General features: G+C 43.1%; 1 protein-coding gene across 6 annotated transcripts in view; it reads right to left on the bottom strand.

The window, feature by feature from the left end:
• Positions 1–11,922: 11,922 nt before the first annotated feature.
• Positions 11,923–20,066, bottom strand: part of ATP11C (ATPase phospholipid transporting 11C) — a 182,638-nt gene continuing 174,494 nt past the window's right edge. For 2 of the 6 annotated variants that reach the window (XM_059156476.1, XM_059156475.1), the window contains exons 29-30: positions 17,244–17,348; positions 11,923–14,652 (exon numbers count right to left, since the gene is read on the bottom strand). In XM_059156476.1, the coding sequence (XP_059012459.1) occupies positions 17,247–17,348 (102 nt within the window). In that variant the 3' untranslated portion in view covers positions 11,923–14,652; positions 17,244–17,246. Of the gene's footprint in view, positions 14,653–17,243; positions 17,349–18,033; positions 18,125–20,066 lie in introns of those variants that run through there. The other 4 variants (XM_059156479.1, XM_059156478.1, XM_059156477.1 and 1 more) reach the window with 3 other exon arrangements.

The following is a 20,066-nucleotide window of genomic DNA, read 5'->3' on the forward strand; positions in this document are numbered from 1 at the left end:
CCTGTGGGCTCTAAATTCAGTGACAAGCCTTCTTATAAGAGAGATTCAAAGGAGAGTCATAGGGAGAAGAGAAAACCATGCGAAAATGGAGGCGGAAATTAGAGTGATGCAGCCACAAACCAAGGAACTTTTGGAACCCCTGAAAGCTGGAAGAGGTAAGGCAGAATACTTTTTAAAAAAAGACTTATTTAGGGGTGCCTGAGTGGCTCAGTGGGTTAAAGTCTCTGCCTTCAGCTCAGGTCATGATCTCAGGGTCCTGGGATCGAGCCCCGCATCAGGCTCTCTGCTCAGCAAGGAGCCTGCTTCCTCCCCTCTCTCTCTGCCTGCCTCTCTGCCTACTTGTGATCTCTGTCTGTCAAATGAATAAATAAAATCCTTTTAAAAAAAAGACTTAGGCATTTATTTTAGAGAGAGAAACAGAGCGAGAGAGCAAGCATGCACGAGATGGCTCCCTCTGACAAGACAGCCTTTCACGTGTCTCATCTTTTGTATGACAAGCCTTCCAGAACTTGTCTCTGACAAGGCTCCCATTGATCAAGGTCCCTCCTTAAACGCGGCACTGAGGACAGAGAGAAATATTCCAGCTCTGTGGTAGAACAGTTACTTCCCTTGGTCTATTAACTCTGTTTCCATTGCTGGGGCTGAAGCCTGCATCCGCTCCCTTTATCGGCCAGATAGTTTCACGTGGACTGTTGCCAAGCCATGTATCCTTCCATTACTTTCCTAGGGCTGGTATAGCAAATATGACAGATGTCGGGGCTTGACGCAGTAGAAATGTGGGGCACTTGGCTGGCTCCGTTGGTTAAGTGACCGACTCTTGACTGGCTCTTGACCGTGGCTCTGGTCTTGATCTCAGGGTCATGAATCCAAGCCCCGTACTGGGCATCACGGCGAGCGTGGAGACTACTTAAAGAAAAAGAAAAAACAGAAACAGTAGAAATGTATGCTTCCGTGGTTCTGGAGGCCGGAAGTCTGAAATCAAGGTGTTGACTGAGCAACGCTCACTCGGAAGGCGCCATAAGAACTCTTCCTTGCCGTGGGCCCCCCGGGGGGCTCAGTCAGCTCAGTGTCCGACTCGTGGTTTCAGCTCAGGTCATGATCTCAGCGTGGTGGGATCGAGCCCCGGACTGGGCCCTGTGTTCGGTAGTGAGACTGCTTCTCTCCTTCTGCCCCTCTGCCTCTCTCTCTCCATCTCTCTGGCAAAATAAATAAAAATCTTTAAAAAAATTATAGGAAAGGCAGCTGTCAAGGAAATGCTTAAACACACTTAAAAATCAGTCTCTGACCATGTCTGCCTCGCATCCTCCTGGGCTGCCTAAAACAAATGCGTGAGTGAATGAATGGATGGAAAGTATCCTTCCTTGGGTCGTCCTCCCCTTAGGGGGTATTCTGTGGCTCTTGGAGCTAATGCAGTGTCAAGGAGCTGGAGACAGGGAAGGGTACGCGTCTGGGCCTCAGTTTTCATCCACAGTTTACCACCTGAGAGGTCCGTCATCCCAATCGACATGGCGTCTCCTACAGCCAGAAGGTCTCCTGGCTCTTGCCACCTTGAGGCTTGGCAGTCTTCTCCAAGGTTGGCTGGCAGGGATCCTGTCTGCCTGGAGGCACCCTGCCCTTGTCCTCTGTTTCTGCTCTTTCCCTGAAAGCGCTGCTTCTCAACATGACGGAGGAGGTCCTGCCTGCGCTCTGCCCCCAGAGACCCCCCTTTCTCATTTCTCCTCCCAGCATTCCGCGGGAAGCCTTCGGCCATCATGTCCTTTCCCAAGGCCATCATTTCCCAAGGCACTGGATGCCCACGATACCCCTTTTCTCTGTCCTCTGCAACCCTTCTACATTCCTAATGACCCGCGTTTGGAACACAAAAGCCAAAGGTAAGCTATGGGGGTCATTTTGTTTCTCCGGTGCTGTATCTTTTTCAGGTAACGAGCTGGGGCTGGCTCTCTGAGTACGGGGAAGGTAAAGGGGGGAAGTGAAGAACATTCTCCGCATACATTGTCATTTCTCTCTCCCTTCTGAGTTCAAAGCCAGTTGAGAAACAGGTTCAGGCATCAATCAGAGATAAAATATACTCATTCCACACAAACTTGTTAAATACCATCTACAGTCCCAGCATGGCCCAAGGCACTGAAGAATACATCAGCTCCCAAGGCAGACGAAAAAGCCAGCTGCGCTTTGCAAAGTCACATTTTTTTTCAATTATTTTTATTATTATTATTATTTTTTTTTCCAAGGTTGCATTTTAAAACTTGACCTACGCTGAGGTTAAAATGACCTTCCCTCCATTGAATTTGTCCATTTAGTCAGAGACTTAAGTGGTTGAAAGACTGAATGAAACCTTGGCTGTTTCCTTTGCTGGACAAAGCTTTTTATTTTTATTTTTAAGGTTATATTTATTTCTTTGAGAGAGAGAATGAGCACAAGCAAGGGAAGAGGCAGAGGGAAAGGGAGAACACGCTGTCCGCTGAGGAGAGAGCTTGATGCGGGGCTTGGTATCAGGACCTGATGATCATGACCTTTATCCTGATGAAGTCCCAATAATTATTTTTTTGCTGTTGTTTCCCTTGCCTTTGGAGCCGTGTTTAGCAAGAAGTTGCTGAGGCCAAGTTCGAAGAGGTTGCTGCCTGTGTTTTCTTCAAGGATTTTGATGGATTTCCGTCTCACATTGAGGTCTTTTATCCATTTTGAATTTGCGTACTGTGTAAGAAAATGCTCCAGTTTCATTCTTCTGCACGTGGCTGTCCAATTTTCCCAGCACCATTGAAGAGACTGCCCTTATTCCATTGGACATTCTTTCCTGCTTTGTCAAAGATTAATTGACCATGGAGTTGAGGGTCCATTTCTCGGTTCTCTATTCTGTTCCACTGATCTGTGTGTCTGTTTTTGTGCCAGTACCATACTGTCTTGTTGATTACAGCTTTGTAATAGAGCTTGAAGTCTGGAATTCTGATGCCACCAGCTTTGGTTTTCTTTTTCAGGATTGTTTAGGGCTCTTTTCTGGTTCCATACAAATTTTAGGATTATATGTTCCAATTCTTTGAAAAAAGTTGATGGTATTTTGATAAGGATTGCATTAAATGTATAGATTTCTCTAGGTAGCATAGACATTTTCACAATATTTGTTCTTCCAATCCACGAGCATGGAACGTCTTTCCATTTCTTTTTGTTTTCCTTAATTTCTTTCATGAATATTCTATAGTTTTTCGAGTACAGATTCTTGGCCTGTTTGTTAGATTTATTCCTAGGTATCTTATGGTTTTTGGTGCAATCATAAAGGAGAGCGACTCCTTTTTTTTTTTTTTTTTTTTTTTTTTTTTTTTTTTTTTAAGATTTCACCTGTTTTTTTTTTTTTTTAAGATTTTATTTATTTATTTGACAGAGAGAAATCACAAGTAGACGGAGAGGCAGGTAGAGAGAGAGGAAGGGAAGCAGGCTCCCTGCTGAGCAGAGAGCCCGATGCGGGACTCGATCCCAGGACGCTGAGATCATGACCTGAGCCGAAGGCAGCGGCTTAACCCACTGAGCCACCCAGGCGCCCCAGGAGAGCGACTCCTTAATTTCTCTTTCTTCTGTCTCACTGTTAGTGTATAGAAATGCAACTGATTTCTGTGCATTAATTTTGTATCTTGCCACGTTGCTGAATTCCTGTATGAAGTTTAGGAATTTTGGGGTGGAGTCTTTTGGGTTTTCCACATAAAGTATCATGTCATCAGCAAAGAGTGAGAGTTTGACTTCTTTGCCTATTTGAATGCATTTTATTTCTTTTTGTTGTCTGATTGCTGAGGCTAGGACTTCTAGTACTACGTTGAATAGGGGTGGTGATAATGGACATCCCTGCTGTGTTCCTGACCTTAGGGGGAAAGCTCTGTTTTTTTCCCCCATTGATTGCAAATGACATATTAGAAAAGGGCTGTTATCCAAGATCTACAAAGAATTTATCAAACTCAACACCCCAAAGCCAAATAATCCAGTCAAGAAATGGGCAGAAGACATGAACAGCATTTCTCCAAAGAAGATAACCAAATGGCCAACAGATAAAAAAAAATGCTCCACATCACTTGGCATCAGGGAAATACAAATCAAAACCACAATGAGATACCACCTCACACCAGTCAGAATGGCTAAAATTAACAAGTCAGGAAATGACAGATGCTGGAGAGGATGTGGAGAAAGGGGAACCCTCCTACACGTTGGTAGGAGTGCAAGCTGGTGCAACCACTCTGGAAAACAGCATGGACGTTCCTCAAATAGTTGAAAATAGAGCTACCCTAGGACCGAGCAATTACACTAGGAGGTATTTACCCCAAAGATAGAGATGTTGTGAAAAGAAGGGCCATATGCACCCCAATGTTCATAGCAGCAATGTCCACAGTCACCAAACTGTGGAAAGAACCAAGATGCCCTTCAACAGATGAATGGATAAAGAAACTCTGCTCTACAGACTTCACAAAGGGCGAGTTTCTGTTTTATTAGTGGAGGTAGGAACATAGAGAAAATTATTCCCTTTGCAATTAATATTGCAGCTTTTTACTCAGACCCTAATGAATTGTTCTTGACTCTTGAAGAAGATGTGGGTGAATTTACCTAGATACGCTTCCTCCTCATTTAGCTCTAGCTTTTAAGCTCACTTTTTTTTTTTTTAAATGCCCAAGTGTCTCTGCTATTACTAATTGAGAAAGCTGTTTAACACGAGGGCCTTCTACCTCCATGCATCTGTGCTCCCATAAAACATTATCTGTATCACATTAAATATAGTACAGGAGTGAGTTGCCTTTAGTTTCTCCACATTTATTTTCTTCAGATGGGAAACAAGGGGTGACGTTTATCAAGGGGTGGCTGAAATGTAGCCACCCACAAAGGGTGGCTGAAATCTAGCTCCTCAAGGTTTTATCTCTTATGTTTATGTAGATGTAATTATATGAAATTGGAACTTGGCTCCTGCAATCCTTGATACGCTGGGTCTGAGCCCATTTTCTGAGAGAATAAACCCCTCAAGCTGTTTCCCAGCCTCCCACGTTAGCTGGTTTCCAGCTGGGTCCAGCCAAGGGAAAGCACCAGCTGGAGGCTGGGGGGCCAGGGCAAGTAGGAGCCTGGCTGTGGTCCCGGCTGCTCCAGACACGCCCACCACCCGATTCCCAGTCCCGCCCAAAGCCCAGGCCAGTGGCTGCAGGATCTTCACCTCCTCTGTGACCCCTCAAGCCTACGAGTGGTTCTGGTCTCCCTTTTTTTTTTTTTTTTTTTAAGATTTTATTTATTTATTTGACAGACATAGAGAGAGGGGGGGAAGCAGGCTCCCTGCTGAGCAGAGAGCCTGATGCGGGACTAAATCCCAGGACCCTGGGATCATGACCTGAGCCGAAGGCAGAGGTTTTAACCCACTGAGCCACCCAGGCACCCCACTGGTCTCCTTTTTTTTGTTTTTAATTTTTATTTATTTTGACAGAGAGAGAGATCATAAGTAGGCAGAGAGACAGGCAGAGAGAGAGGAGGAAGCAGGCTCCCTGCTGAGCAGAGAGCCCGATGTGGAACTCGATTCCAAGACCCTGAGATCATGACCTGAGCTGAAGGCAGAGGCTCAACCCACTGAGCCACCCAGGCGCCCCTGGTTCGGGCCTCCTACTCTAATCTCTGGGTTGCTTTGCATAAAGCCCCAGCTGGCTTTTTAGGTCAGCCAACATGTGTGCCATCAATTCCCTGTATTATATTCCATTTATTTTAAACACATGTAATGGTCTGTTTTCTCGTTTGAATCTTGACTGCTGCTTTTGGCTTGAAGACTATCTTTAGATCATGAAGACTAACCCCACCAAGTGAGTGGGGAGGAGTGTGAGTCAGACCATAACCAGGGTAAAGACTTAGCTGTGGCTTTATTTCTGAAAGGTGTTCCATGAAAAACGGGTGTCCAGTGTTTTCTTGTTAGATGGTTATGCCAAAAGTGATCTTTGGTTTGGAACACAGTGGGTTCCACAAAGTCATATGGGTTTCATTGATAGTAGATCTTCCGTAGACTTTACTGTTCTAGAATGCTTTGTAATTTGTCCGACAGGGTACAATCATACATGGAAATTCCTAAAGTTATTTAGCCAGGGAACCCACTTTTTCAAGGAACACCTAGTAACATTTCCCCGGACTCTAGTGTTCTGTACAACTGGTTTAGAAAACGCTGAATCACAATAATCTCAGCTGGGCTTTTTTTTTTTTTTTTAAAAGATTTTATTTATTTATCAGAGAGAGAGGGGGAGAGAGCAAGCACAGGCAGACAGAATGGCAGGCAGAGGCAGAGGGAGAAGCGGGCTCCCTGCCGAGCAAGGAGCCTGATGTGGGACTCGATCCCAGAACGCTGGGATCATGACCTGAGCCGAAGGCAGCTGCTTAACCAACTGAGCCACCCAGGCGTCCTTCAGCTGGGCTTTTGATAGAAGTGGGGTAGAATCATTTCAGATCAATGGTGTTGTCCATGTTTCCATGTTCTTGTTTAAGTGATAGACATACTTTACCGTGTTTTTTTTTTTTTTTAAGATTTATTTACTTGAGAGAGAGAGAGTGCACAAGTGGGGAGAGGGGCAGAGGGAGAAGGAGAATCTCGAACATACTCCCCACTGAGTGGGGAGCCTGGCGCAGGGCTTGATCTCACAACCCTGAGATCAGGACCTGAGCTGAAATCACCAGCTGGTTGCTTAACTGACTGAGCCACCCGGCACCCCAGTGATGTGTGTACTTTTTGATACCTGGTGTATGTGGCTAACCTGATGCTTCATTATTAAAAATTGTAGGAGCTTGCTTGTATTCTCAGACGGCAGGAGACAGGGGTAGGAGGATAAAACTTACCTTGGGAAACACCTGATTCGGTAGTACTGGAGGCAAACGCAGTTCAATAGCCTCAACTTTGATGAAAGGGGAAACCCAGGCCGGGGGCATTTTCTTCCTTCTTTCCTTTCCTTCCCTTTGTTTCTTTGTTTCCTTCCCTTTGTTTCTTTTCCCTTCCCTTCCTCCTTTTTTTTTTTTTTTTGGATTCTCTTCTTATCTCTACACCCAACTTGGGGTTCAAACCCACAACTCTGAGATCAAGAGCCACATTGTTCCACCCACTGAGCCAGCCAGGCGCCCCAGGGCCTGCGGCAGTTTGAGGCTCCCCACTTTAAGAACATCAGCACGACCCACTCATGGTTTCATTTGGGGTACAGTGGCATGTGGCCCACGGGAAAATGATTGCAGAAAGATTTGGTTTTTGATCATCCTAGCCTCTGCAGGACATGCTCGTGGGGTTCTGAACCAACTACACCGTGTGGCAAAGCAAGACACACACTGGGTCAGACCTGGGCTCAGTCCTGAGAGTCCAGGGCAAAAATTAGGTCTTCTGAGACTCTGGGATATTTTTATTTGTTGTTGTTGTTGTTGTTGTTGTTTTGAAGATTTTTTATTTGAGGGAGAAAGCATACACAGAGTGAGCACATGAGTTGGGGGGAAGGGCAGAGGGAAAAGCAGACTCCCCGCTGAGCAATGACCCCCCCCTCCCGCCCCCCCCAATGTGGGGCTCCATCCCAGGGCCCTGGGATCATGATCTGAGCTGAAGGCAGACACTTAACCCGACTGAGCCACCTAGGCTCCTTGAGCCTCAGTTTATCTGTAAGAATTTGGAGTTTAATGATCTCCACATTGAGCTGCTGTGGAGATTAAATGAGGTATGTAAAAGCATTCCATGAAGTATTAGGCAGATAATAGGTAACAAGAGTTAAGTTTAGTGTTCTACAGTCAGCTCAATTTAATGTCCTCTCTCATTAATAGCTCTGCATTGTTGTGTTTTATTTCATTTTTCAAATTATAATTTAGAAATAAATTCAGATGTAAGTTGCAGAATAGTACAAAAAAATTCCCGGGGCGCCTGGGTGGCTCAGTGGGTTAAGCCGCTGCCTTCGGCTCAGGTCATGATCTCAGGGTCCTGGGATCGAGTCCCGCATCGGGCTCTCTGCTCAGCAGGGAGCCTGCTTCCCTCTCTGCCTGCATCTCCGACTACTTGTGATTTCTCTCTGTCAAATAAATAAATAAAATCTTAAAAAAAAAAATTCCCATATACTTTCTACTCAGATTCTACAAAATAGAACACAGTCACAATGTCAAAAACCATTTAACGCTGATATAACCTGTGATAGTATATAGCCTATATACCTCAGCAAAACTCACCGATTAGCCTGCTCATGCCCAACTTCTGGTCCAGGATTGAACTGAGGACCACGTGCTGCACTTATTTATGTCATCTTCGTTTTCTTTATCTGGATGTTCCTTAGTCTTGGTCTTTCATCATCTTTAAATACATTTTTTTTAAAGTAGGCTCCACGACCAACACGGGGCTTGAACTCATGACCCTGAAATCGAAAGTCGCACTCTCTACCAAATGAGCCACCTAGGTATCCCTAAATTTTATATGTTTTTCTTTTAAATTTTATCTCTAAAGATTCTATTTGAGAAGGGAGAATCCTAAGCAACGCCCCCCTCACTGAGCAGAGCCCTGTGGAGGGCTTGATCCCAGGACCCCAAGATCATGACCTGAGCCAAAGTCAGACACCTAACTGACTGAGCCACCCAGGTGCCCCATTAAATTTTGTTTTTAAAATCTGCTCATTTATTTTTTTAAAGTAAGCTCTATGCCTAATTGGGGGGGGGGCTTGAACTCATGAGAGCAAGATCAAGTTGCATGTCCTACCAACTGAGCCAGCCACGAGCCCCTATATGATGTCCGTAATTTTGAAGGTTACTGGTCAGTTACTTTGTGGAATTTCCCCTAAGTTTTGGTCTGTCATGCATTCTTATTAGCACTAATCTCGGGATGACTTGTTTATTCATGCCATCGGGGTGCTATAATGATGGAAATACAGCGTTCTGGTTATGTATATGAACTCTAGTTAGAATACCTAGTTTCAAAATCTGGCTCTATGAGGGATGCCTGGTTGGCTCAGCTGGTGGAGCATGTAGTGAGTTCGAGCCCCATGCTGGATGTAGATCACTTAAGAAAAAAATCTGGGGCGGCTGGGTGGCTGGGTGGGTTAAGCATCCAACTCTTGATTTCTGCTCAGGTCAGGCTCTTAGGGCTGGGAGATTGAGCCGCAGGTCGGGCTCTGCTTTCAGCACGGAGTCTGGTTGAGATTCTTTCCCTCCTGCCCTCCTGCCACTCGTGTGTGCATTTGTGCATACTCTAAAATAAATAAATTAAAAAAAAAAAAAACCTGGCTCTACCAGGTAGAGCAGGGTGGGACTTCTTAAAGGTTAAAGGTTGCTTTTCTCCCAAGTACTGTTATTGGAAAAACATTTTCTTCACAGCTCTTACTTGTATCCATCTTTTCTCTCTGCTTCCACGAGTCCGTAGAAAGATCTTCCTGGAACAAGGGCCCCTTGCTAAGGGCAACCAACCTTCCAGGCTTGCCTGGAACTTTCCTAACGTCACCACTTGAAAGTTCCATGACCCGGAAGACCTTTCAGTCCTCAGCTGAGATGGTGTGGTATGCTGAGTGACAGCCCTCCAAAGATGTCCATGTCCTTCCTAATTCCTGGAACTTGTCATTGTGTCAACATACCATGGAAAAAGGGTCAGTGCAGATGTGACTTAAAGAACTCAGGATGCAAAGATTATCGTGGATTATCCACATGGAGCTGATGTAATCGCAGAGGGAAGTCAGGAGCGCCAGACTCAGAGACGGGACAATGCGAGCAGAGACATTGGAAGATGGACCAGGAAGGGATCTTGAGACAAGGAATCACATTATTTTTTTTAAAAAGATTTTATTCGAGAGAGAAAACACAAGCTGGGGGTGGGGGTGGGTAGGAGGGGCAGAGAGAGGGGGAGGCAGACTCCCCCTGAGCAGGGAGCCCGATGTGGGGCCTGATCCCAGGATCCCGAGATCATGACCCAAGCTGAAGGCAGATGCTTAACCGAGCCACCCAGGCGCCCCATCACAAAACCTTCTGAAAGCTGGAAAAGGCAAGGGAGCAGATATCTCCTCCAGAGGTTCCAGGAAAAACACACCTTGATTTTACGGCTTCCGGAATTACAGGACAGTATTTGTGTTGCAAAAAGAAAAAAACATTCTGGCTCTACCAGACAGCGTGACCTTTATTTGTGACTCAGTTTCTTTATCTGTTGAGCGGAGGAGCATAAATACATGCTTCACAAGACTGAATTACGAAAGGGGCAGGACTATACACGGGAGGTCACTGGAACGGGGCCTGGCGCCCAGTACGTGCGGTTTAACTGTAAACTGGAGTAGTTGATTCTAGTGGCTTTACCGGCAGGAAATGTGTCCTGGCAAATTGATGAAGAGACCAAAGCAGCAGCAGGCATTTTAACCATGAACATCCTCTGCCCTTCTCCACACGGAGAGCCAGGGCCAGAGACCCTCCTGTCCACCAAGAGGTGTGCTGTTCCTTTCAGCCGGAGGCCTGCTCGTAGCACCTGCTCCTACGGCCCAGGAGATGGGGACTTGCTTGATCCCCAGCAACATTTCTTTAGTCCACTAGGTCCACACACTAGGAACTGAGCCCATGTTTCCTCGCCCATAAGTTGCTGGGGAAAATGTGTCAAATTAATTTTACAAAGTTGTTAAGTCATTATCCCCTGTTTTTCTGACCATTCCCAGAACTCCAGCCCTCAAGCTTCATTAGTATGCGCCCAGCACCTCAGCCATGGACACATCCTCGGAATAACCATAGTGATAACCTCAGCTCCTAACCTTTGTATGTGCTTCTTGTTGAAGGGGCCAAGCCACTCAGACCCTCACAATACTTACTTTATTGGCCAGTCCTGGGTAGACTCAGCAGTGAGGCAGCTCCCCACAAAGCTGGGTGGGGGAAGGGAAGGAAGCCTGCACAGGCTAATTCATTCCAAGAAGGTAGAAAGAATCTGCCATAGTTACATCTATAAAAATTTGGTAAATGACAACTATTCATCAAGAAGATCAAAGCAATAAAATACCCCTTAATATAAAAAAAACAGCAATGATTTCATCTGAATAACAAATGATATTTTACGAAGCAGTTTTCGACCCCTGTCCCTCACTGGACCACCCCTCACCCCCAAGACACCATTTTGCAGGCGAGAGGAGGGCAGAGAGGAAAATGGCTCAAAGTGAGAGCACTGGAAACTCTAACTCAGGTCTCACCTCCAAACGCAGCACATTTCCCGCTTACCGAAGAGTAAAAAGGAGACACCTGAAACTAATATAACACTGCATGTTAACTATGCTGGAATTACAATGAAAAACATTAAAAAAAGAAAAATAAAAAGGAAATTCACTAAATGTAGGTCAAAGACTCAACATGGTCAGAAGGCTACAAAAACAGAGAGATTTAAGTGTAAAAATGTCATGCAACCAGCTACAGTGGAAAAATCTTAGTTTCTTAGCAGTCCAGGACAGCAGGGCTCTCACAAGGTCTTAGATGCAGGCAGGGGGAGAGGGAGGAGATGCAGATGTGGCGGGGGAGGGGAGGAGGAGGGGCAGGGAGAGGGAGGTGTGTACACACACACACACACACACACACACACGTGCACGCGCCTTTGGACCAAATTTCAAGCGACTGTAGAACTGCTCCATGTTTGGATACTTAAGAAAATGATTTCAATGAGAAGGAGACACCATATATCACACTCCCTCCAATGTGTGGGCAGCAGAAAGCACACTGCCAAGCAGACACTAGTAGATTTTCAATATGTATATACTGATTTGGCTGCACTTTTATCTGTGCAGACAGTCTCATTCAAAACTCCCACAAAACCTGTAACCTCCCCAAATCAGCCACGGCCCTAAAATGCCAGTTGAACACATGCAAGACACAGGCGAAGAGCAAATGATAAAAACTATTTCCTGTCCCCACATTGCTTCCGTGTTTTTATGTCCAACTGAGACCTTTCAAAAAAAAAAAAAAGAGGCTAAAATATCAATCATATCATACCAAAGTTTATTGATACATCAAACAAAAATTTCTGTAATGAAAAAGGCAAGTTGCATTCATAAAAGATGGCATTCACAGTCATTATAGAAAGCAACGACGTAGATGTAAAAAATTGCTTAAGTGAAAAATGTAGTATTGCAGTTCCATTTTGCAAGCTGAAAAATGATTTTGTTAACACTTGCATAAAATCTGCACATTTATATACTGCATGTTATTAAAAAATTCCATCACTAAATTATTATGAATTTTGCAAATTTAGGCCTACGTTTATACTGTTGCTGGTGTAGATGTTGTAGATATGGAATCTATGTTTTACGCTTAGTAGGTTACATCTTCAAACAATGGACAACGGTTGTGAAAATTACAAGGACATCTTGATAGTCTGAAGCTGTTCAAATGATGGGTATGTCATCCTAATATTCTGTTTCCCCCCTCTCTCGGTCACAAAATAAGGTGGTTAGGCTGTAGCGCTAGGAATACTGTAGGATGGCTTACTTTGAGCGATTACATCTGCTAACCCATGCTAGCCATTTTGCAGCTCACTAATAAAATAGCTTTGAAAAAGGAAAGCCAGGTCCCTCTCAAGGATCTAGGCCATGATTATCACCGTCGTGAATTTGAGCTGCAGACACGACTTTAAAGCCCCCTTAGTCACCTTTCTTCCTGGCTGCGAGCAATTTTACAAGCTACCAATTAGATTTCCACAGCCCTAGATGTTCTGATTACGGTAATTTCCCCCAGTGTGCACACGAGCCTCTCTCTATCGTGGCTCTCTCCTCTGCATTCACAGTCCCTACAGTACTTCTGTGAAACAACAGTAATGACACAGCAGTGACTGTAACACGAACAAGAACAACAGAAAACATCAAAAGCTTTCCTGGGTCTGATTTTTTTTTTTTTTTTTTTTTTTTTTTAGTTCTTTGGAATAGGCAAAGAATACACAGACTTTGTTTTCAGTAGGCTACCTCAAATACAGGCGACCGGAACACAGCACATTTGGGTAAGCTGTGAATGACATCTAACAAAATACTCAAAAATAATACTGATAGGTGAGAACAAATGATAACTGAAATCATGTCCTTCCTCGAATTTAAGACAAATTACACCTAAACATTAACACAAAATATATACGGAAGAATCAAATGTGCCACGTGGGCCATATAAATACAGATATAGATTGAATTCAATACTTTTCTAAATCAAGGTACGATATAAACACTAATAATAGTACAGGCATGCCAGAAAGACAACCAAAAATGGAAACCAGTTTGAAACACTTTTTTAAAAAAATGTCATCTCTATGCCCAGTGTGGGGCTCGAATTCACGACCCCAAGGTCCAAAGGACACATGCTTCACTGACTGAGCCAGCCACGCGCCCCTGAAAACACATTTTCAGTGCCCATTTCAATCCAGTAGTCAAATGTAGCCATTTATATCCAAAAATGTTTAATTTTAACATTTAATAAAGACGTTTCACATTTATTTTTACGTTTTAAGCGAACTCATTAGGAGGCTAAAGGCTTGCTTTACTCCAGGAAGTTGAGGACTTTACCAAGGTGACTCTCACGGTTTAAACTTAAACCATCACCGAAGCATGTTCACTGAGAGAGAAAACATTCATGTTCAGGGTCACGGCTCTGTAGGCTGAATCACCACCATCCTGGGATGGATCCCTCTTTCCCAAACTGGCAAGTTACAGAAAAAAAAGTGCTGCATATATGCACAAAGGCGGCCTCTTTCAAAAAATAACCATTAACAATTTGAAATAAGATATTTCCCCCCCTCCACAAAAAAATTATAAAAGACTGATGTTCAGATGGCTTTTTAAAATGTAATTATGGTTTTGCCTATCTCACCTCAGATCCCAGTAAAACCGATACTGGAAAAATCGGTTACCTCTTAAGTGCCTGGACGGGCTACTTACTAAGCGACTGGAAAGGTCTTATTTTCCAGTCTAGTAGCCACACACCCATTAAATAGGATTTAATTCAGAAGAACAAAAATAAAATAAGCAATTTTTTGGATTCTCACAAAAATATCCAGGATGAACATTCTTTCCACGTTAAGGGTTCAAGGTTTTTTCTGCGGGGGGGGGGGGGGCGGCAAGGATATTCTATGGAGACAAAATGAGCACGTGGGTGAACACCAAGGTTGACTATTCTGATGCACTGATACCATTTAGTCTTCTCGTATGTTCAAGTATTCCTTTCATGTGTTTGAAAAAATAATTTAAGATCATCATTCAGCAGGAACAAGAAATGTGATCCAAACAGCCTATTTCTTCTGCCAGGCAAAAAAAGTAAGATTAGCAAAGTCTATTCATTCCCGTTGTATGACTTCTACTTTATACTATTATGTTCAAATCCATTCACAGAGTTCATGGGTTAAAGGAGCACCCACTTGGTAGTTATGTTACTCTATCTAAAGCCAGATATTCTAATTATTCGTGCTTTCAACTTTCACATGATTCTTAACTTAGAGCTTTGGCCATAACGGCTACTTAACAATAACTGTAAATGCTTAAGAGAGTCATTTGGTATTTTAATGGACATTGATTCTGAACCCTAGACATAAGAGAGTGGTTTAATTTGTTGCATATTGAGTATCCTGAGATGGTAACTTTTTGTAGTTGTTTCTTCCTGCTTTCTTTTTTAGCTGTAACCATTGTCAATATGCTTGTAGGACAATAACATAGGCAGCTCAAGATTCGGATTCTGAAAAATTTAAAATATACAGAGTTAAAAGGGTTATTTTAACAATAATGTGAAACCATCTGTTTAGCATTTTCAAAAATAAATCAAGTAGTAAATTTTGTTATGAAAGTAAAGGAATGATCTTAAAGTGCCAAGTTTTATTCACATGCAGGGAAAAAAAAAGTGACACAATGACCAGTTTTTAATCCTTTCTTCATTTGTTAGCTGAAGAGATTCAGACTTGCTTTTTGCTTTTGGCATACTCCAGGGCTCTTCTGTCACTGTTCCCACAAGGACGCTCTAGTCTCCGAGCTTCCTGAAAACAGGGTCATTCTACTTTCCTATCTCCAGCTCCTAGACTAGTGTCTGGAACACAGCAGGGACTCAGGCCTGTTGAATGAATGAATGGATTACGGTGTTTTGAGGATGTGTAGCTTTTGACAGAGGAAGTCTAAAGACACACTCAGTTCTGAAAGGCTGTTGTAGAGGTATTTTTCCTTTACTGAAAGAAACATGTTCCTTCCCCCATATAATGCTGAGGTTTATTTTCTTTTTGGTAGATCAGGTTATCTATGGCTCAGCGGATGCTTCTTTTTTTCTCATTCATCATCTTTTTAGAAAAGCAACCACAGAAACATCCCGAAATCTGTAGACTCTTCTCTGTCCTCTGGACATTATCAAATGCTATTACAGGGCTAGGATGTGGTAGGCCAAATGATCACAGAGTATAAATCAGGTATGTTAAGAAGTGGAAGTCTCTGGTCTTGGGAGGGAGCCCAACTTTCATTCTCCACTCTCAAATCCAACCTTGTGAGACAGGAGTCGGGGAGGGCCTTAAGGGGTATGCTGTTTTCCTCCCATTTTGGTGCACCTTCCTTGCCATGATTGGACTAGAAGTCCTCTGGAACACATTCCATTTCCTTCCTGTTCCCTGTTTTCCCAAGAGTTCTTCAAGTAGCGGGGTCATGATGACGAAGCCTAACCAAAAACAGGTTGCTGTTCACACTGAGAACTAACTTATAAAAGGAGTCACACAGTTCTCTCAACAAGGGACTATCTCGGTAGCTGAACTACTTGCCAAATATTTTCCTCAGAGGAAAAATAATGCTGCACAAAAAGTTATTTGTGGAATAAATAACTACGTTAAAAATACCACAACTGTGTCTATAATAAACTTCCTCAATTCCATGTTCCTCATCCTTTGTCATTGTAGGATTTCAGGCCCTGGAGAGGCCAAAAGCAGAAGGAATGTCTGCTACCCAGCCTGGTCTCCCAAACCACAGGCCAAGCTAAAGAAAGCAATCCAGGGGGATACAGAATTAGCTGGAAACAGTATAGCTAACGCGCACCGTACAGCTTAGGACAAGGCCATCTGGGACAAAAGACTTTGAAAGCTACCGGGAAGCGGATCATTACTGAGGGAAGATACAAGCAGGATGAGTCGCTCAAAATGGGGGGAAAGTAAGTCTGCTTCTGAAAGAATGCCGCGGATGAAGCGTAGGAGATATTAGAACCAATGTTTTCATGCCATCAGCTTAGTTTTTACTCTTTGCTCGGGGGCGGGGGAGTTGACAGCTGATGAAAACATGGGCCTGCGAGGAGGACTCACACTTGTTAGCTCCAAAGAGAAGCGAACTGCAGTTTCATTCCTGATGATCACTAATTTTTATGTGTGCATGAAAGAGGGCCCCGCCCTAAGCTGTACGGAGTTTCTTCCAAGCTGGTAAGCTTGTAGACAAATGAATTACTCTGAATTCCTATGGGTGGGTAAAGAGCCTCTCAAAGTCTGGGATGACAGAGGGCCCTGTAGTGAGAAACCAAATACACTCGAAGGAGTCGTTCCGAGTTCAAGGACTCCTCCCATGGCATATCCATTCCTCCCGACTATTTTGCGGGGGGGTGGTGGTGGGGGGGGGTAGTGAACCAATAGGTTATAAAATGGATTGACTCATTTTTGGAAAAATCGGTCGTGAAGCATTCTACAGAATTATGCTAGCATCCCCCTGAATAGCTAGGAGAGAGTTTACCTTTACTTCTGAAAAGTAGAAACACTGAGCTTGAATAAAACTTGACATTAAAAAAAGTGATTAGATTGGTTCATTAATTTTGGGGATCAGACATTTACGAGTACATTAGGTGTATACCTGCAAACACACAGACACGGCACACGGAGGTACAAACACACTGGATTATTTCCACATACTTCCCAAAAGGACATGCAATGCTAAATCAACTTGATTATTATACAGATGCAATTTTGGAATATTTATTTTCAATTTTCTAAATGCTCTTTTAAAATCAAAACGGTATTTCCTGATCAGTATTAACGATGGCACTGCCACAACAACTTGCCCCTTGCAAATTAAAAGGATTTTATTGTCCTTCAAGCTCTGCAAAATGCCTAGCATTTTATTTGGGGGCTTAACAAATTTCAACTATAGATTTTCCCATATTCCAAGGAATGCATCTTTATATTTTTTGTAAAGAATCGTAGAAAGTTCACCACACCAACAGCAGAGAAAATTTAGAGAGTGGTATTTTCATTTTTTTTTCTTTATAATGCTGTTAATCTGTTTCTTTAAAAGCCAGCCCACTTGTTTAACACTAGGTACCTGTTACAATATATTAGATTCGTCTGAGAATGTTCGTAAAAGAAGAGGTCTGACTGAAGGTCTGGTGGATAATGAGTCAGATGCCCTTTTACAGCTCAGATTTCTCTGTAATAGTGAGGTAAAGATACTTAAAACAATTGAAGACTGGTTAACCTACCTGGTGATAAAAACGTAGAAGAAAAAAAATCATTTCCTATAGACTACTCTTTTGGCCTAAAGCACAAATGATTTACACTATAGCAAATGCGTAACATTTAAATGAGCACACTGAAAGACCTAAGCGAGTCTCCAACTCGAATTGAATTCTTTTCATGGCAGAAGTATGCAGGTATTAGTAGTATATGGCGAACTGGGGTTTTGGAAATGACACCGGTAGGTTGGTTATGTGGTAGATGAGTCAATATGGTTTGATTAGTAAACCTTACCATCCTTTTGGTGAACACCTCTGAGAGTTGTGCTGGTGCTGTGAGTGTACTGAATAGAGAGAAATTTGTGCAAAACTACTCCTGTCTCGGTGAACAGACTAGCTCTGACAAGCCGTGCCATCTCCTGCGCACCAGGAATCAACGGAACTAGAGGCGTCCGGTCCAAGTGTTTGAAAATCACTTCCTCTCCAGTGTGACGGTTTGAGAAGGTGAACAAATGATTAAAGGAAAATGACCAAATACTCTTAAGCATCAATAGAGGATATAAAAATGAGTAATGAGAAGTCAATTTTCATAAAGAGTCAGAAAATGGTGTCAAGCAAATGAGAATGCAAGCAAGTTGGTACATTAAGAAAGGAAATCACCTTATTCACTCCAAGAGAAACTGTGATTGCTGGAAGTTTGAGAAAGCATGAAGATAGTAGATGTTCCTGAGGAAGGGAGGCGTTTCGTTACCTTGTTCACAATTGCACAAAGGGTGGAAAATTGCAGTAGAAGAAAGAGAAATGCAGAAACCAAAAAAAAAAAAAAAAGTAAATATTCTTTGAAATGTAAGACATTTAAAAAGAAACCCTGAGAATTCGAAGTCGAAATGGCATGTTAGTTTTGAAGGCATTACTCTCTGTAACAGTCGAGTTAGAGTTGGGACCAGTCTCTGTTGTATGTGCAAGCTACTAGTTTTGTTCACCAGTTTCAAATCATTTTGTTAATGGGAAGATTGACTATTTTAAATAAAAATAATTTAAAAATATATGCATCTCACTAAGATAAGGCTAATTTCCAGTCATTAATTCACTAACCTACATTGTCCAAAAGACACTGGTCAGAGAGCTGTGTCCAGGGTCCATCGCTAATCTAAGCGTGAAGCACTCTCTCTCCCATGCAACTGCACAGACACGATACGAAGGGACTGCTCTTGGGCCTTACAGGTTAAAAGTATAATAAAACTAGCACCATGGGAAGACCTCTGGTGAAACCACATTTTAGTCCCATTTACTGCTGGACCCATACTTGACTTTCGTTATTCTAACACAATTTGGTTGGTCTCCCCCTTTTCTTATGGATCCCTCTTTAAAAGGGCAGGCTAAAGAACTACGAATTTCTCCTTTAAAATGCCTAGAAAAGGTAAAAATTGGTAACTTAGAGTTTAATCAGAAAACCCAACAGGTTATCGTTTTGCCTTCTTACTCCAGGCCTGAAGTTTTAAGCTGAGTCGCAGACTTGGTTTTGGCATTGCCCAAGCAAAACAGAAAATGAGTGGTCAACTACAGCGATGAGTTTGACAATTCTGCTAATTACGATTACCCATATTATCTACTTAGTGACTAATGAAAATAGGTGTGAAAAAAAAGAAACCAGCTAAAGTATCATATGCATCTAGCAGAATCTAATAAACAATAAAACTTCTAAAGGCAAATACTTTGTCACTTATTCACATATGTTTTAACATAATTATATATAATTTTTCCTGTTCATATTTTACCTTAAATAAAGTTGGTGACATGTTGGCAACATGCAAATGACCAATTGATAAAGCTAGAGAACGAAATCGTTTCTGAGAAAAAAAATTAAATTGTTCTGCCTTCTATTTTGCGGGCAAAAGTCTCACAACAAGATTAATATGGCACCAAGTCCCCCACCCCCACGTTTGATATACGAGCCTAATTATTTGAGACTGCCGCTGTAAGCACATTTTGGTGCACTCAAAACCTTCCATCCAACCGTCTGAGATAAAAGTACTTCTAGGAAGCAGAGATTTTAGGAGTTCATAGACTAGGTTACTTCATAAAGGAAAAAGAGAGGGAATATGAAAGCACAGAAGGCAGTGGAGAGCATGGAAAGAGCATCGGAAGCAATCCAAAACGGATAGAGCCAGCAAGTGGTGGTGGCAGGGGTGAAGGGGGGAGGAGAGAAGAAGCGAGATAATGAACAGGTAAGGATGAAATTTCCACATTCTTTTGCGGTCATCTAGAGAGCTTTTGACACCAGCTCAGGCTCCATGAGCAGTATGTCAAAGAGGCCAATGCATAAAGGTCCATCTCAACAGCCACAATGTTAGGATTCAACTTTTTGTCTGATCCAGTCAACAGGGCTTTTAGCCTTAGAACCCACGGTTGTACGGGGCACTGTCAGATTCGCAACAGTCATCAGCCTGGCACCATTGTTATTAAAGGTGGAAGGCTCCATGCTCCAAAATCGTCAACGGGCTTTCTCTGGGAATTTTGCTCAGACAGCTGACGCTCTTGCTTTGCCTGTCTTGCACTCTGAAAGAGCTTCCTCCAGAATGGAATTATTCCTTCTTGTTTGTGCAGACATCCCATGCCTGGCATGGCCGCGCTGCTAGGCCCCTTCCCAATGGCCTACGGTATCCCCGGGTCTAGGAGGCAAAGTCAAGCCT

The sequence above is a fragment of the Mustela lutreola genome, chromosome X (assembly GCF_030435805.1).
Source record: "Mustela lutreola isolate mMusLut2 chromosome X, mMusLut2.pri, whole genome shotgun sequence".
NCBI classification, from domain to species: Eukaryota; Metazoa; Chordata; class Mammalia; order Carnivora; family Mustelidae; genus Mustela; species Mustela lutreola.